At 37.1% G+C, this 19,425-nt stretch overlaps 1 protein-coding gene across 3 annotated transcripts in view; it reads right to left on the reverse strand.

Annotated features, from left to right (window-relative positions):
• The window catches only part of Thsd7a (thrombospondin type 1 domain containing 7A), a 444,595-nt gene that overhangs the window by 61,927 nt on the left and 363,243 nt on the right, over positions 1-19,425 (reverse strand). For all 3 annotated transcript variants that reach the window (XR_003847217.1, XM_008854527.3, XM_029556884.1), the window contains exons 10-11: positions 14,491-14,623; positions 13,191-13,294 (exon numbers count right to left, since the gene is read on the reverse strand). Coding sequence is in view for 2 of the 3 variants with exons in the window: in XM_008854527.3 (XP_008852749.1) it covers positions 13,191-13,294; positions 14,491-14,623 (237 nt within the window). In the remaining variant the exon portion in view is untranslated. The remainder of the gene's footprint in view (positions 1-13,190; positions 13,295-14,490; positions 14,624-19,425) is intronic.

Genomic DNA, 19,425 nt, shown 5'->3' on the forward strand with positions numbered 1-19,425 from the left:
TCTTATCTGGGGGTTTCTATAAAACACTACAGGAAAATTATTTTTTATTTTTAAGAGAGTGGTGATCAAGAATTGGCAACATGTCATAACACATTAATGTTGAGTGAATATGCATATCATGCTTTCTGTTTTTGTGTATTTTTAAAAAGTTCCTAAAATTTAAGTGGCAAAGATTAACGAGTTGAATGAGTTGAGTCAAATCCTGAGTATTTTTGTGTGAAGTGAATTCTGAATTATGTTTTAGATTTATTTTTAAATTATGTTTGTGCGTGTGTGTGTGTGTGTGTGTGTGTGTGTGTGTGTGTGTGTGTATGTGGAGGCATGTTCATGTGAGTGCAGTTGCCTGCAGAGGTTAGAACATGACATCAGATTCTTTGGAGCTGAGCTTACAAGGCAGCTGTGAGCGACTCAATGTAGGTCCTGGGAACAGAATTCAGCTCTTGTTCAAGAAGCAATAAATACATGGTCTTAATTGCTGAGTCATGTCTCCAGGCCCCTGAGCTATTTCTTTTTTTTTGTTTGTTTTGAGACAGGGTCTCCCTGTAGTCTCAGCTGGCTTGGAACTTGCTATGTAGACCAGGCTGGCCTCCATCTTGCAGAGATCCTCCTGCTTTGTCTCCCAGTGCTGTGGTTAATGGCACGCCCCACTATGCCTGACCCCTGAGCTATGTTTTAAAGAAGGAAATAATAAAAGATGAAGAGGAATAGGAGTAGCTCTGGTTGGCTAAAAGCAGATGGGCATCTGTGTTAAGCATCTGAGTGGAAAGCTACTGACAGAGCTCCTGGAATCAGTAAATCTAATAGAACTCAGAATGCAACTACTTTATTTTTATTTTCTTAAAGAGGTAGAAAATGCCCTTATTATTCAGGTTGCATAAAAATGGGGAATTTAATTGGTCAGTGGATTACTCTAAAGAATATAAGGCCATGATGCCATTTTGTTTGACTAATCAGAGTGAAAATAATGGTTAGATTTAAAATGTGCACATAGTTCATTACAGGAAGCAGAATCGATGCTTTAGTGTAGTGAAGCTGTTGAATTATGTGTAACAAAGAGTTCAAGGCGCTCTGAAACCTTATTTATTAAATTTAGCAATGTGAACATGATGCTTCCTTCTACCACACTGTCTGGGTGGTATTCAACACAGAATTTTCTCAGGTGATTGGATGAGTGTTTTTCTCCATAGTTTCATGAAAAAAAATGGCAATAGTGAGAATGAAATAATACAGAAATGAAAAGGAAAGACTTAACATGAAGAGACGCTTGTTACCAAGAGACCTAATTGTGTTTAGAAATAAGATCAAACCTATAAATAATGCAAGAGGGCTCCAGTTGTTTCCTGGGTAGATATAATGATCCTGGTCTTTTGTGGAAAAGAGATTTTCACTGACACATTTGCCAAATTACACTTCCTAATTATAATTTGCGAACACAAACCTGGCAGATTGGAAAAAAAAAACAACACACTTCTATTTAAAATTGTTCCTCGATAGCTTCCAATGGTCCCTGGATCATTGATGCTCACAGCACACGTGAAAATGTTAATATAACTTAGAAATAACCATCTGCTCCTAACGGAATGGCTCAGACCAAGGTCAGCTGAACCAGAGTTGGGATGATGGAGAGTTTAGGTAACTGTGTGGTCGCATGTGGAATATCTGGAAACCATTATGGACACAGCATGGTGCCAGTGGATGCTATGAGCAACTATTTGAAAAACAGAAAATGCTGACAGTTTATGATGAGGGTCTTGGAGGGTCATACGACAAAATTAGAGTGCTCAAATAAACTCTGATGCTAAGAGTCATAGAAAATTAGCAGAAGACATCTGAAAATGTAAATAACTCTAAAAGCTTTAAATAACAGTTTATAAAAATGAAGAGTACAAAACTTTGGTAGTAACTAATAAGTGCATCAGTCAAAAGAATATTTTAAAGATCATAAAGTATAAAATTTCCTTAAATGAACTTTTTATTGTTCCGTTCTCGTCTACTTATATTCTGTTTTCTTTTTATTAGAGAATTTTCTTTGAAAATTAACAGATTAATGTGCATTGCTGAGATAAATTGAACCAGAAGTTTTAAACTTTAATAATGCCTCTAAAATGCAATCTTTTAAAAAAGAATAAAGTGGACCAGTGTCTTAGATAAAAGATAAAGCCAAGAATATCAGCACAGGCTAAGCATATTGAAGTCCAAGATTTAAATATATTTGCTCATAAAAGCAACATAAAAGGTAAATACTTCTACCTCACGTTCAAGAAATTATTTAGATTTAATTTTGATAGAAAATTAGAACTAAACTCCTTCCTTCCTTCCTTCCTTCCTTCCTTCCTTCCTTCTTCCTTCCTTCCTTCCTTCCCCTTCCTCCTTCTCCTCTTCTTCCTTAATCTTCTCTTCCTGCTCCTATTGCTCCTTTCCATTTTGACTTTCCTTTTGGCCTTTTACCCTTATATGTGATGCAATGTGAGAATTCAAGGAAGGTTCATGCTATTTGAGGCATATTATTTATTGAAGCCATGTTAGCATCCACATAAAGAGACTGGTGTCAGATCTTAGTAATGGGTCAGCTTTGCAACAGATATCACTTGTCATGCAGAAGTGGAGAGGGTGGGGTTTGGCATGTCATCACTACAATGAACAAAGTTGTATTCTCTAAAATTCCTACATTGAGGCTCTAGCCCCAATGCAACAGTGTCTGGAGATAATTTAGTTACCTTTGGAAGGTAATTAGGATCAGAAGCAGTCGTGAGGGAGAACTTTCTCATGATAGAATTAACATCCTTACAAAATGAGAACACTTTCTCCTGAATATCTCTGTCTCTGCCTCTGTCTCTCTGTCTCTCTCTCTTTTCCTCTCTCTATATTATGGTATAACACAATGAGAAAACTGTTCTCTATAAATCAGAAAGAAGCCAGAAATGTAGTTGTTCAGCACTTGGACCCTGACCTTCCTAGCCTCCAGAACTGTGAAAAATAAATTTCTGTTGTTTATGCCATCCAAAGATGCCTAGCCTGATATTCTATTATAGTAACCAATTAGTAATGAAATTTTTGGTGTGTCTTTTTGAAAAAATTTATAAGGATTCGATCTCCACTGTCCCATATTCTAAGGCCTAGTTTGGGTCTCTCACCCACAGAGAAATCCTGGAGTTAAATGACATCATAAATCAAATGGATCTAAGAAATGTTCACAGAACATTCTACCCCATGGACTTTCTCTAAAAATGATCATATATTAGGACACAAATAAAATCTGAACAAATTTAGTAAAATTGATAATAACATCTTGTATTCTATCTGACCACAAAGGATTAAAGGTGGACAGCAACAATAGAAATGGGGGAAAATACACAGACTCATCGAAACTAAACAACACACCACTGAATGAAAACTGGGTCAAGGGAGAAATCAAGAAAGAAATTCAATTTTTTTTTTTAGAATTGAATGAAAATGAATATACAACATACCAAAATCTATTGGCTCCAAATGAAAATGAATACACAACATACCAAAATCTATTGGCTGCAATGAAGGCAGTCCTAAGAGGAAAGTTTCTAGCACTAAGTGCCTACATCAAAAAACTGGATCGATCTCCTATTAGTAAGTAATGATGCACCTGAAGGCTTTGGATAAACAAGACCAGACAACACCCAAAAAGAGTAGATAAAAAGTAATCCTTTAACTTAGGGCTTAAATTAATGGAATAGAAACAAACAAACAAACAAAAAACCCAGAAATAGTCAATGAAACAAAGGCTTGGTTCTTTGAAAAGATGAATAAAATTGACTAATCTTTACACTAATTAACCAAAGAAAGAGAGGATTCAAATCAATGAAATCAGAGATGAAAAGGGAAACATTACAATAGATTTTGTTGAATTAAAGGGAATCCAAGGACATACTTCCTAAGGACACACTTGAAAATCTATATCCCACTAAATTGGAAATTAAAAAGAAATGGATGAATTTCTAGATATGTTTGACCTATCAAAATTAAATCAAGATGAAGTTAGCAATTTAAATAGGTTCATAACAACCAATGAGTTAGAAGCAGTAATTAAAAAATCCCAACAAAAAAATTCCACACCAGGTGGGTACAGCTCAGCATTCTATCAGAACTTAAAAGAAGAAATAACACCAATACTCCTCAAATCATTCCGTAAAATAGAAAAAGAAAAAACACTTCCAAATTCTTTTTATGAAACTAGTATTACCCTGATACAAGAACCAAAGACCCCACATAAAAGAAAACTAATGGCCAAACCTTTTGATGAACACAGGCACAAAAATTTTCAATATAATACTTGCAAACTGAATGCAAAGGCATATCAAAAAGATTATCTCCTATGACAAAATGACTTCATTCTAGAGATACAGGAATGGTTCAACGTGTAAATCAATAAATGTAATCTACCACAAAAACAAACTCAAGGACAGAAACCACATGATTGTCTCATTAGATGCAGAAAATGCCTATGACAAAACCAAACATCCCCGCATAATAGAAGTTCTGGAGAACATATCTTAATAAAGGTACAGGCAAACCCACAGACAATTTCATGCCAAATGGAGAAAAACTCGAAGCATTTCCACTAAAATCAGGAATGAGACAAGGATGTCCACTCTCTCATTCCTGTTTAATATAGTGCTTGAAGTTTTAGCTAGAGCAGTAAGGTAAGTGAAGTAGATAAAAGGGACACGAATAGGAAAGAAGTGACAGTGCCCTTACTTGCAGGTGATATGATTCTATATCTTAACAACCCTTGCAACTCCACCAAAACCCCCTAGAGCCGATAAGCACATTCAGTTAAGTATCAGGATATACAATTAACTCAAAATATCAGTAGCTTTCCTACATGAAAATAATAAACATGGAAAAAGAAATCAAGGAAACAATTATATTTATGATGCCTCAAAAATTGGAATAAATCTGAGGAAGTAAAAGATATGCGGAATAAAAACTTCAAAACACAGAAGAAAGAAATCTAAGAAGATAGAAGATGCAGAGACTTCTCGTGCTTAAGGATCTGGAGATTCACCATGGTAAAAATGACCATCTTATTGAAAGCAATCTACAGATTCAATGTAATCTCCACCAAAGTTCCAATGCAATTCTCCACAGAAATGGAAACAAATTCTTCAATTTCACATGGAAGCATGAAAAACCCAGGATAGCAAAATAATTTTGAATGATACATGAATTTCTGGAAGTATCACCATCGCTGATTTAAGTTATATTATAGAGCTATAGTAATAAAAACAGCATGCTACTGGCACAAAATAGACACATTGATCAATGGAATAGAACTGAAGACTTGGATATAAGTTCATGGTCACCTTATTTTTGATAACAAGGCAAAAAAATAATGTCAGAGAAAAGATAGCATCTTCAGATGGTCTTGTTCAAACTGGAAAGCTACATGTATATTGAACTAGATCCCTGTATCTCACCATGCACAAAGCTCAACTCCAAATGGACACAAAACCTCAACATAAGACCTGATACTCTGAATATGATGGAAGAGAAAGTAGGGAATACTCTGGAACTTATAGTCCCAGGAAAGGACCTTCTGAGCAGGACTTTGATAGAGTAGACATTAAAACCAATGATTTACAAATTTCATGAAACTAAAAAGCTTCTGTGCAGCAAATGATACCATCATTAGAATGAAGAGGCAACCCACAAAATGGGAAAAACTTTTACCAGCTATACATCTGACAGACGGTTCTTATCTAGAACATACAAAGAACTGGAAAAAAGAAACTAAACAAGAAAACAAATGACCCAATTAAAAACTGGGGTAAAGAAATAAAGAGAGGGTTCTCAGAAAATGGAAAGTAAATGGCTGAGAAAGTTTTAGTTTTCCATCTCTTTAATCACCAGGGAAATGCAAATTGAAACTACTTTGAGATATCATCTTACCCCAGTCAGAATGGCTTAAGTCCAAAAAGCAAATGAGGACAAATGCAGATGTGGATGTGAGGAAAGTAGACCACTTCTTCACTGCTGGTGGGAGTGTCAACAGGTGCAGCCACTATGGAAACCAGTGTGGAGGGTTCTCAGAAGCCTAGACGTGGGTCTGTCACAGGATCCAGACATACCACTCTTGGGCTTGTACCTAGAGAACTCTATGTCTTACTACGGAGATATTTGCTCTCCCATGCTCATTGCTGTTCTAGTCACAACAGCCAAGAAATAGAAAAATCCTAGATGCCTGTCAACTTGTCAATGGATAAGAAAAACTTGAAACGTTTATACAATGTAATAGTATTCAGCTGTTAAGAGAAACCAAATCATGAAATTTGCAGAGGCATAGATGGAACTAGAAGCAATCACCATCAGTGATGTAAACCAGACCCAGAATGACAAACATTGCATGTTTTTCCTCATAAATGGCTATTAATTTTGAGTTTTTACTTCTCTGTGTTTAAATTGGAATACCACAGTGGTTAAGAAAGTAGAAAGGGACCATGAGGGAGGGGGTATCTTTCAAGTGAAAGGAGATAGAATACAGTGATGTAAAGGGAAAGAGGAATAATTGAACAGTAAGCATTACATGGGTAGGGGATGGATAGCTATAACCCCCAAACATTATAGGCTGTCACCATTGTTCTTAGTTGCCCTCCAGAACTTGATGGTAAAAGTCTGTTGCTGAGGCCAACACTCACTTAAGTCATGTAACATGGAGAAATCAAGTAGGTTCTGCCCTGGGACCTTCATCCCCACTGGCTAGCTTTCATAGTGCTGGAAGGTGCTATACATGTTACTGGAAAAAAAGAGTAATAATCAAACTTATTTGGCTGTGGACCCTGCAAGCTACAATAAGTACTGGCCTTGCAAGATATGCCCACTAGTGCAATAGTTGTGCAAATATTGTGGAATAACCAACTACCCTTTGGCTGGATCTAATGTCCATTTCAAAAGATGTAGCCCATACATTGCACTGCTGTGGGGCTAAGAACATGAGGCTAGATAAATCATGGGCCTTAGGGGAGAACCTGCTACTTATAGCCTACTAAATTCATGTAGTATTAAAATGCATCCAAGTGACTTTTTGCTATACCTAGAGGTTTGTGTGCCTTCTCAACCCTTATCAGAAAGGCTTCTTCTTGCAGTAGAAGACAAATAACACAGAGACCCACAACTGAACAGTGTTGGAGAGTAAGAGACTGTGGCGTGTTTGGCACTTAGTGAGAAACATATATACAGCCTCTCCCTACAAGGCTCAGGTAACTTTGCAGAAGAGGAGCCAGAAAGATTCTAAGAGTCAGAGTGTTGGATGACTGCAATCAGTGTTTCCCAGACAGCAGAGCCATTGCACATATTACATATGAACATACAGCAATTTTGACAGCAGGCACAAGTCTTGCTCAAGCTCAAACCAAACAAATCCTATCACAGAGTGGGTAGGTGTGCACAAACTGCCACTCCTATCTGAGGAGCTATTAATATTTGATAGCTTCTGGGAGAAGAAGAGCCAATTTTCTTTAAGGGTATCATCCCTGGTATGGACCACAACCTATGACCAGTTCCAAACCCAAGAGTATTTTGGCAGCATATATTGGTGGTCTCTTTGGGGGAAAAAACAGAACATGATGTTTGGTGGTAGGGAGGTTAGGGTGGATCTGAGAGGAGCTGGGGGTGGGAGGAGAAGGTGAAAATACACTATGAAGTTCTCAAAGAATTTCATAAACATATTCATTAGGTTTCTACAGGTCACCAATTGTATTAAAAAAAAAACTACCTGGTACATAGCTGTTAGGATATATAGGAGAGACTTCAATGTTACCTTTTCCTAGTAATGTGGAAGGATAAGTCTTTGAGAAAACTGATCATAGCAGGTGACCTCAGAAATACTGAGCTAAAAGTGAGTAGTATACAAAACATACATATTCTTTCCTCCCTATGCGTACTTTATAAGTCAGCCAAAACTTAACATCTAATTTTGTGACATGATTTGTTATCTCATAGAGAAAGGAACTGTGGGAGTCTAGAATAGCTTCTATCTGTCTCCCACATGCTATGTATTTTCAGGCCTGGCCTTCAACTATTTTTTTCTTTAAAAACTTTTACTGCTAAAGTTCTGGGGGTCAACATTATGTCCCGAAACTTCTCGAAAATTACTGCAATTTCATTCTTAAGGCTGATAATTTGCTACTATAATAGTTTTTGGAGTCTATTTCTATCATAATTCTAAAATAGTTTATCGATGATCTGAATTTATAAATTTCTTCCTAAGGACAAGATCAACTCCAAGGACTGGCTGGTAGTATCAGGAAATGAGTTTAGTACTATTGAAAGCATGATTATATCAGTGAATATGCTTCTGAATTAAGATCAGGGACCAGAAAAAAATTTCTGTAAAGGGTGAGATAGTGAATGTTTTTCCTATCTGAGACCTACTATCTCTTGCAGTAACTCAGTTTTGCCTTGTATTTGCAAAACATCCATAAGCAGTAGGTAAAGAAATGGGTGTGATTGTTTTCATAAACTTTTAACTACAAGGAAACAGGCTGCAGGCTGAATTTGGTTGACAGGCCATAGTTTACTAGCTCTGGTATAAGCAAATAATTTGATAAAAGCCACACAATAAATATTTTTATTTTCAGAATCATAGGTTGGTAAATTAATATTGGATAGTGGTAGCTATATTTTAGTCTATATGGGTTCATTACTGCTGCAAATAAGAAAATATTAATTTAAAGTTAGAAGATTATAGAAGCATTAATTTTAAGTTAAATTCATTAAAAGAAATACCCAAAGAGCCTCAAAATATGAAAAATTTAGAGAAAAAAGAACTTGCTAGTGGGAAAAATATAATTACTGCTTTTCCTCATATATATGTTCTGAAGATGTGCATTTTATTATGGTTCCACAAACCACTTTATGGAAACATTGGACAAATTTCCATCTGACATCCTAAGCCATTTCTACAGCTACATTTCTAGATATCAAATGCATATATACTAAGATCTTTCTACATGACTACCTTAACATGGTCTAAAATGCAAAATGCACAAACTATCCCTCTCAAAATTAGCTCTTTTTTCAGAATGAACAATTTCCATCAATAGAGCCATTCCAAAGCTAAAAATATTGGAGTGAAAGAATCCTAGGTTCATCTTTAACCCTTATTTCTATTACCCATTGAATTGTCTGCCACTAAGTCCTAAAAAATGTCTTCCACTTTTACAAGCTTAATAGCCATTTATTTTTGTCCATTTTCACTGCTGTGGTTCTGGTCTGAGCCTCTGTTACCCTGCCCTGTGTTGTTCCAACAGCATCCTAGCTGGCAGCTGGGCCCCTGTGTCTTATCATTTTAATTTATTCTGAACACGTTGACAGATAAAACGCTGCTTTCATCGAGTCTTTGCTCCTTTCACTTATTGAACACATCTGGAACACTGATCCTGACATTTATAGCTCTCCACAAAATCACCCCAGGCTCCAGCTCACATCTCTGTGTCCTCAATCTACCACTTTCCTATGAACATATTAATTGCCTTTCTTAGCTCAAAAGCTTATAGCTTTTAGAATCCATCTCATTTGTATTCTCGCCTTTGTACTTACTCTAGCAAGGTAGTACATGCCAAGCAGCAAACCGTCCTTTAAGTCTTTCTCACTTGTTCAGCTTCAGATGACCAGATTTGTAATTGGTGAGTTCTAGTTTTTAACTTCTATCTGTTGGGTGATGTTAAGCGATCTCCTTTCCCTAACAAATGTGAGCTCCCTGCTTTGAATATCTTCATCTTTCACCATACTCGTTGTTCTTTCTACACAGTCTTATGAATGCAATCACATGAATGAGTAGTTGGATTAGAAAGTCTGATGTACTAGAGAGCACAATCCATTCTATAGACTTTGCTGATTGAATCAATACTACATGATTATTTCAATCACTAAAAGGAGCAGTTTTTACTTTATTTTACTTTGCTTACAAAATAAGGTGTCAAAGATGAAAATAGCAAGGCTATGACAGGCCAGTTATTCAGAGCTCGGATATCAACCACCAGCATGAATGCAAGGAACCTTTTTCCTCCTTGCCATGAGCAAAAGATGCTTCTTTCCATCTGATACTCTGTGGAAACACAGGTTGCAGAGAAAGGAACACTCCATATACTGGAATAATAAAGACAAATGTCTTTGCCTGGAAGTTGTTCTTCTGAAATTAATTACACAGAAGCCACTTAGTACAGTCCAGCTTTGTCTTCCCGGAAGCCTGAAATGAGTAAAATGCCTGAGACAGATTGAGCATTGTGAGGAGTATGCCAAGATTAGAAAGTATTGCTTACAGACTGGAGAAGAAGAGCACCCCAAACAGGAAACCAACGAAAGAACTCGCAAAAGGCAGGAGAAAGTGGCTCTGAGGAAGCCAAGGACACCCTCTTTCCTTGGAGGAAGTGGGTAATAGTTTTAGACGCTAGAAAGTAGTCACTAGGTGCAGAAAAGGACTGAGACTGTCAGACTTAGAAATGAGAAGCTCAAGGATAGTCCTACAAAGCAGTTTCTGTATAGACTGTCAAAAAGCAAAAGACCCATGTTCATTTTGCTTCTTTCATGCCCCTGTGATGTACTGACTATGGTCACAGACTGACATCAAGGTCACAGACTGACAGAAGAGGAAGGGATTACCTTTCAAGGAAGACAGCGAGTACTCAATGCCATGAGACTTTAGTGTTTTTAGCCTTAGAGGGAGGAAATGAATCATTCCAGGTTGTGCAGCTTTTAAGTAATGGAGTTTTGAACTATGAAACTGTATCACATGTGTGCTGATTTCATCATATCTTATATTTCCTCCAGTGGTGTTGTATAAAAATATGTCTTTCATATTCTGACCATTGATCTCTGAGTACTAGTCATGTATGGATTATATATTAAAATCAAAATAATGCTGAAAGAACATTTGAGGCAAACTTCTTTTTTCCCCTAAATGAACTATAAAAGACCTATAAAAGGTGGCTAGATGGGCAAAACTCATCTTATATTAGTATAAGAATTGGAACCGAAATTTGTGTTTCCTGATTCCCAAACCCATGCCACTGTTCACTGTCAACTTTGTGTAGAACCAAAACTTTATATGAATGTACATTTGATTAAAAGGCAGAATTAGCAGTGAATGATAAGACTCTGCAACATTCAATTTCTTGAAGAAAGATTTGAAATGGGAACAGTAGCTCTCAAGTTTATGTATCCAAGTGTCTAGCCAGAGTTATTTTTATCCAAGGTTTATGATGGAAGTGAGAGGACAATAGAGCCAGACATGCATGACTGTGAGTAACTCCAGACCCAGAAACCAAGAAAGGCTGTCATTTAGACTGCTCAAGCTTCCTCCAACACACACACACACACACACACACACACACATAGCACATATACACACATGCACGCACACACACACCACTCACCTATGACAGCTAAAGAAAGATCCACTCCTTCAGAGAACTCCCCACCCTTTGGTAATAAAAAGCCCTTGGACTCTAAACCCAGAGCTTTTATCTGTGTGCTTGCTTGAGCATGCTATGGAGTATATCCTGTGTTTTAACTCTCATTTTTAGCAAGTCTGCGCTTTCATTAGTACTACAAGACCCCTGTATTTTTTCCAATTTGTTGTTTGAGACGCAAAGAATCAGTCCATTGGATCATATCATGGGACACCTTAGACTTCTCCAGTTATGGAATATCCACAATGACAGTTAGGCAAATAAACTAACACTATAAATGTGACCATGTAGATAATGTTGTTAATAAACTAACTTTTGTATTTCAAATGAAGACATAAAATGAACAACATAAAAATAGATTTTTTTTTAAAGGAGAACTTTTTTTTCAAGATAAAAATATAATTTTTTTAGTGTAAAAAATAAAGGATTCCAAGCTGGATTTATAAAAACTGGAATTTTGTTCTACATGTTCAAACTTTTGCATCATAATTAAATACACAACTACAAACAGGAAAGTAGAATCTATCTTTACAGGTGTCGCACATTCAGTTACATATTAAACTACATTTTGAGTACGTGATAAGAATTAGATGCTAAAATTTATATTAGTAAAAATAATGAAATCTCTGAAGTCTGAGCTTGCTACTATAAATAATACATTCCAAAACTTGAGATTTATTTCCTGTAAAATCCAGTACATAATTATGGCAAGTGTGAAACATACTCATGACATATTTCCGCACAATACCATGTTATGTACTAGTGCAGACAGACTGTAATTCACATATTATATGCTTTAAGTAAATAAATCTGCCATTTAAAAATCAGTCCTGATGGGTCGAGTACATTGCTTAGTGGCTAAGAGCACTGCTGCTCTTCCAGAGGACCCAGTTCCTAGCACCCACATGGAAGCTAATAACTGTCTGTAACTCCAATCCTTGGGGATCCAATACCCTCTTCTGACCTCTGCAGGGTTTGTGAGACATGGGTGCACTTACATACATGCAGGCAAAACACTCATACACATAAAATAGATATAAATAAATAAATCAGTCAGTACTGAATATGACTAAATCATGGAGACCCTCTGCGATCCCGGGAATATCACTGCTGAGGATTCCATGGAAGCTAATTACATTATGGGGCACGCACACACAAATATGATGTATGCAAAAAGAGTGCACGAATCTTACTGATTTTTAAGGTATGGAGTGAAATGCTTCGAATTGCCATGATTTAAAAACGAACATCTTAGGTGTACCATCTATGCTATTACCAAAACTTGGGCTTAATTTCCAAGTTAGGGAGTGTTCAATACTTACGGATTAATGCCAAAGAACAAAATTTAAACAGTTGTTTCTAGCTTCTGGGGTTTTGTAGAATGTGCCAAAACAGTGTCTACCTGCTCTGCCCTGTGTGCTAAGCCTGGCATCAAAGTGACAAACAGGGACTGGAGAGCTGGCTTAGCAGTTAAGAGCACTGGCTGCTCTTCCAGAAGACCTGGGTTCGATTACCAGCACCCACATGGCAACTAACAACCATCCATACCTCCAATTCAAGGGGATCTGACACCCTCTTCTGATCTCTGCATTATACGACATGGGTGCACTACATGCAAGTGATAAAGTCACACACATAAATTTTTTTTTTTTTAAACAGGGCAAACGCACAAAGGTAGTGGTAAAGGTATAGGATAGAATGTTGGTGAAATGCAAAGCAAACCAACTGTGGTTTGGCGTCTCTTACCTCTTGCCTGCCGGCCAGGCCCACAGCCTTCCTGTGCACCAGGGGTGTCCTGTTGAATGCTCCAAGGGACTAATTGGCATCTGCGCCATTTGTGAGTCTTCCACCTATAAGAGAAGAATAGAAAAGTGTAGTGGAGATGAAGCAGAAATAACAGGCCAATCGCAGAGCTAATGTAGCATTAAAAAAAACGGGCTATTTACGTAGGCTCAGTCTTACATAAGTTTAATTCAGATACTCACTAAAGCATTATAAAGGTGTCATAAAATGCAAAAGTTCTTCCTATAGCATGGAAGATAAGACTGTATCATTGCCAAGTCTGTAGGAATGAAGGGTAAAGATGTCTTGTGAACTTCTTAATGATTCACGCTACCGACGGATGCCCCAGCTAGTCTCAGAAGTGTTGTGTTCCACTAGTAAACTACAGTCGGGCTGTGAGATTTCTGTTCAGTGTTCATTTGCTTATCACGGCAAAGTAATTCAGTGACTGAAATTATAGTATCTTATAGCAAGAGCAAATTCCAAAAATAAATACATTTGTGTTAATAGTAGATAATGTTCATGGCATAAACATACAGTTACAGTATTTGTCATCTTAGTATGAAAGATACATGTACTAAGATGGCAAATCTTAACATCTTTAAAATCAATTTTTACTTCTATTGTTTTGTGATTATACACTTCAGTAATTGGTGCCATGGTAGTTCATTTGTTGTCAGGACTGCAATTATAACTACAGCAAGTTTCAATGAGAAACTTGTAGTCTTAATGACAAGGATGCCAAGTTTCTGTGATGAATTGCCCATATTATTTATAGCTTTAGTGACTTCAGCTTTCTTCAAAGAGCTAATGGATGAACATCTTACTAGCATTACAGAATCATGATGCCATTTTCCAAGTCAGAATGCCCATATTGTAAGAAACAGGTACTCCCCAGAGCCAGGAGAGAAACGCTTGGCTATTCCCTTAAGTGAAAAAGAAATTGCTTCCTAAAGTTCATGTGTTTCGTAATTATTAACTCTTTTCTGCATTTCTTATAGTTGATATCAGCATAAGGCATTCTCTCCAAATACTGGAGCTAATAACACAGCTGAGAAATTGTTATAAATATTTGCTTCCTGGGAAGTCACTTCAGAAGCAGAGCAGTTCTCTGAAATAAAGGTGAAATGCGGCTGCAATGGTCAACATCCTCAGTTGCACTGAGCCTGGGAAGAACAGTCTCAGCTTGATCTCCTCACCGCTTGAAAGAATGTGCCTGGGAAGCAGTACCAGTGCACCACTTGCACACCTTTCCCGCTGTTACCTGTAGCTCTGGCACACTGGAGGGGCCTCGCAGGCCTTCTCTTCATAGAGAGGGTCGGTGCAGTCCCTGCCTCCATTGGCCGGCAGCTGAATGATGACCCGATGCCGAGACTGCTTCCTGACTGCAGAGTCCCCTGCGATGAAGCAGACTTTCAACCTATGCACTTTGCACTGATAAAAGCATCTCCAAACATCAGTCTGTGTGAAGAAATTTCACTCCCTCTGGCTACATGTGCTCTGACATCTTTGAATGAGAGGCTTATTCCATCTAATCATTTGCTAAATCCTCCCACTCCTACTGAAAACCCAATCCATTTATATTTTAAAATGTAAAGAAACAGCTCCACAGTTAGCTGGTCTTTCTAATATGCAGTTACAATGTAATTGCTCTTCTGTATATTTCCCTCCCCTTGAGAAATGCGATAGATCTAATTAAATCCTTTCCATCTATCTTAAATTTATTTTCATGCCATCTTATGTAGCCGTGCTTGACACATGGGACTCATACACTTGTCATGAATCTTCCTTAGGAGGATATATTCAATGTTATAATGTGAAATTTTATTTCTGTGTTATCCACTTAATTTCAAATGCATAACTTGTAAATTATTCCAGTTCTTTATCAGTCGTGTTGAGCAGCCTAAGATCTTCAATTCAGATCACAATCTAAGCATTACTGCTCAAGTAAGGAAATGAAGGTAGTTTCCGAGAGGCAAAGTGTTTAGAGAAGCAGTCAAAAATAGCAATAATTACTGTAAGTCAATAGCTCCAAATGATTTAAAAAATAGGAAAAAATAAGCTTTACCTTCAATAAAGACAACAGTCTGATAGTAAAGATATATTACTGAAAGAAGCATGTTCAAATTTCCTTTTCCGGTTATAAACAGATGTACAGGATTTACCAACTTTGATAAACTACATTCCAGCTTATACTATATGAACCTTTTAAAGGTGAATAGCTATGTGCTAAATTTTCTTAGAAAAGAATTCTCTAGAGAATTATGTTTGTAGATTAAAAACTTCTTACTAGATTCACCAGAAGGGCAAGTAGTGGGGAATGGCTTGGGGTGCTGACAACACAGCAGACAGTAGCAGGGATATCAGAGTATAAGGGCTCTAGTGTGGGGAGGGAGACTATGGGAGGGTGCTATCTGGGAAGTGGGCATAAAAATAAATAAATTAATTAAAAAAATGAGAACATCAGAAAAAATTGTAATTAAAGTATTTTATTTATTAGTTAAAAAAAAAACTTCTTACATAGACTACAGGAACAGAAGCATTTTTACAAGTCTTGCAAACTTTACCAACTAAAGTTTAATCAGAAAGAAAACAAAACATTTCAAAAGTTATCGAAGTTGTAGGAAAAACAATTTGATAGTAAAAATTTTCTCATAACATAAGTTCACTGTGTCCCTCAACATAGTGGGAGGCTTGTAGCCATGCTTAGAGAGGACTTCTGCGTTAGACAGAAGAATGGATCAGGTGATAGTAACAATCTCTTTAAAAACAGAAGACTAGCCGGGCATGGTGGAAAAACAGAAGACTAACCAGGCATGGTGGTACATGCCTGTAGTCCCAGCACTTGGCAGGCAGAGGCAGGCCGACCTCTGTGAATTCAAGGCCAGCCTGGTCTACATAATGAGTTTCAGGACAACTGGGGCTACAAGGAGACCCTACTTCAAAAAGACAAACAACAACAACAACAACAACAACAAAAAATACAAACAACAACAATAACAAAAAACCCAGAAGACTATATGCAGAACTACTAAATCAACATCTTTGAGAGCAGGGTTTGTGAGTCTTTCTGAAAAAGCCTTTCAGGGGCTTGTGATGAATGGCCAGGGAAAAGACCGAGAGCAAAGGGTCGACTCATAAAATGACCTTGTGTGCCTTGACCCAAATTAAGATTCTGGATTGTTGTAGCTTGTTAGTATTTTTCCCATTGTGGGCAGGATCTGGTGCTGTTTATGATTATATTAATTATGTTAACGAATACTTGGAATACTGTAGGTAATGGAATAGGGACTTGGGGACTAGATGTGCTGGCAACAGAGAATTGAAGTATTTGGAAATACTGTTTGGACTCTTTGTTGTAACTATTATTTTTAATGTTAGCTCCAACTTTTACATATTTAATATGATTTATCCAGAGAAGATCTAAGACATGTCAATGGAAATCCAATAAGTTATCAATGTATCCCTATTATATTGTTCAAATCACTTTTAGCTTAAAGCCCAAGTGACAAATTTCTCTAATAATTCAGAGCTAGGAGAGTTTATTCCCCTTGAAATTCTTTTCAGAATCCATTATGCTTCTATTTTTCATTTCGACCACCAGAATCTCAGAGCTAATTTTCTTCTCAATTACAAGAGCATAACTTAAATGTGATTTTCTCATACGATCATTTTTTCCTTCCCCTTCACCCCTCCCCATTCAATAACTTGATTTTACCCTTCTACAGTTTCTAATATTTTATTTTTTGCCATGTGTTTATGATTTACTTTTAATCTTTTTAAAAGTATATGCAAACTTACTGAACATCACATCTCTTATTGAGCATTTGGAGAGTGATCTTTCCCTCCTTCCTTCTTTCCTTCCTTCCTTCCTTCCTTCCTTCCTTCCTTTCTCCTACTAGTTAGGGGAAAGACCACCCAGAAGTGGGCCTTTGTTTCCCAAGTATTCAAAAAATTTAGAGGCACTGCTCTCCAACCCTTCTCAAATTGCAGATAAAAATTAGACACAGGATTAAGACCAGGGGACTGGGGATTGGAGGTGACAGCAAGTTCAGTAACAATGACACCATGTTAGGCCAAAGTTCCTAAGCATTATCTGTCTAGACGCCACCTGTACATAGCCAAGACTTTTCCAATTTTGCTAGTCCAAAGTCTGCTTAGTTTTCTACTTTGGAACTCGATGTGTTACCTGAAGTAGAAGTCCAAAACATTCTTCTAGTATCTTTTTATTCACACTCTACAAGCTCAGGCCCTATACAGAAGAATATGGCCACTTTTTACTTCCTTAATGGACTGCACAATGACAATCCATTTATTCTTATATGAAATTCAAACTCCTTCACCTCATGCAGCTGACAGGGTAGGGGCTGTACCCTGATTGGATTAGAACAATTCAAAACCATAGCATCCATATAGGAAGTTTAATGTGGTTACACAGGAAGTGTGAGGGCATTCAGTTTCTATCTCACTGGGAGGTCTGCTTCTTCTCAAATTACAGGTAAGGTCTTGCTTATGTGTTCACTTTAGAGCTCAACCATGGTGTAGAGCTACAGCTACAGAACCAAAGGGATGGGGGAGTGGAGGTTATCCACTGAAAATTTTTGGCAGTAAACTCAGAATTTGACAGATTTCACAGTTTGTTACATGCATTTGTGGTCAATTGATTAAATGTGGTTGGTGTATATATAGAGAGTTTCCATTAATCTTTGTGTTTAAACATCCACAACAGTGGCCACACATTAAGTGCTCAGTCAATATTTACTGAATAAACAAACACATTTATTTCACATTTCCTCAACTGGAGTGTTAGCATGCTCTATTTGTTTCTATCAAATCCCCGAAGGTAATGAGTGCCTGGGTACTACATCTGTATATTGAGGATTAGTAAAAGACAAGCTGTCATTTGTTTCCACTGGAAATAATGAGTATGTGAAATATAAAGATGCCTGCTTATTGTATTTTTACTTAGAAATCCCTATATAGAATATAATAGTGAATTCTATTTCTATTATATATCCAGAAAAACAATTATGTGATTGTAAGGTACACAAATTTGGAAGGTTCATAATCTATAACACAGTTTCAACACTTTTCAAGTATCTTAAGATATTCAAGGTAGATTTCTCCAGAGAAACTACTCGATAAAAGGAGTTAAAGAGTAGGTAAAACTGATTTATTAAGTTGGACGGGGGATGTGTAGCAGACTGGAACAGTATAGTAATGGGAATTTGAAAGGGAAATATTGCATGGCAAGAAACAAAATTTGAAAGAAGCTTTTAGGTCTTTGGAGTAATTCTAGTATATGATTGATTCAGGGGAAGAGGGGGAACTACCGTCCTTGCAACATTCTGGCTAGCTCTCAAGGCAATCAATGTACCGAGGTGGTGGTGGGGGGGGGAAACAAAATTTGAGCATTTAAATATATTATTTAATCACAAAAATTTATTTTTTACAAATTAGATTAACAAGTTATAGCCATACATTATTTATATTTTAAAGCTCCCTTTGGCAAAATTTATGAATGAATTTTTGAAAGTTAATGACTGCATGCTAATTCCAGAATCAAACTACCTACTACTCAATATCGATCTTTTATGACACTGATTTTTTTTCAAGGCATACCATGAAACAGAAAATAACATATCAAATGCCTCTTTTTTGTTCTTCCTAAAAACCTGTTCCATTTTCTGCAATTCTACACTGTAATTTTACCTATTTAAAATGATTTTTAAAAGGATGATAACTATGCATTTTTTTCCCTTTGGCTTTTTTGAGACAAAGCCTCCCTGTAGCCCCAGTTGTCCTGGATCTCACTATGTAGATCATGCTGGCCTCATCGGCCTGCCTCTGCCTCCCGAGTACTGAGATTAAAGATATGTGCTACCATGCCAAACCCAGAGGATAGCTACAAATTCTGGTAAACAGATATAATATTGAACTGACTCCTAATGACACTGTCATACCCATAGATTACTGCATCTTTAAACTGTCACCAGAGAAGCTTCCTTACACAGTGAATTATGACTAACATAGACAGCCAGAACTGACCAACATGCAGAGAATAAGAGGTTTCAGAGTGCTTATCCCTGAGTAGGAACTATATCAAACTTCAGGCTCCAAGACTAAGGGATCATTGCAGATGAGGGCCAGAAAGACTGGAAGAGGCAGAGGTGGTGGATGAGCACAGGGAAACGGCATT

Source organism: Nannospalax galili, unplaced genomic scaffold (assembly GCF_000622305.1).
Source record: "Nannospalax galili isolate Female #2095 unplaced genomic scaffold, S.galili_v1.0 scaffold787, whole genome shotgun sequence".
Classification (NCBI taxonomy): Eukaryota; Metazoa; Chordata; class Mammalia; order Rodentia; family Spalacidae; genus Nannospalax; species Nannospalax galili.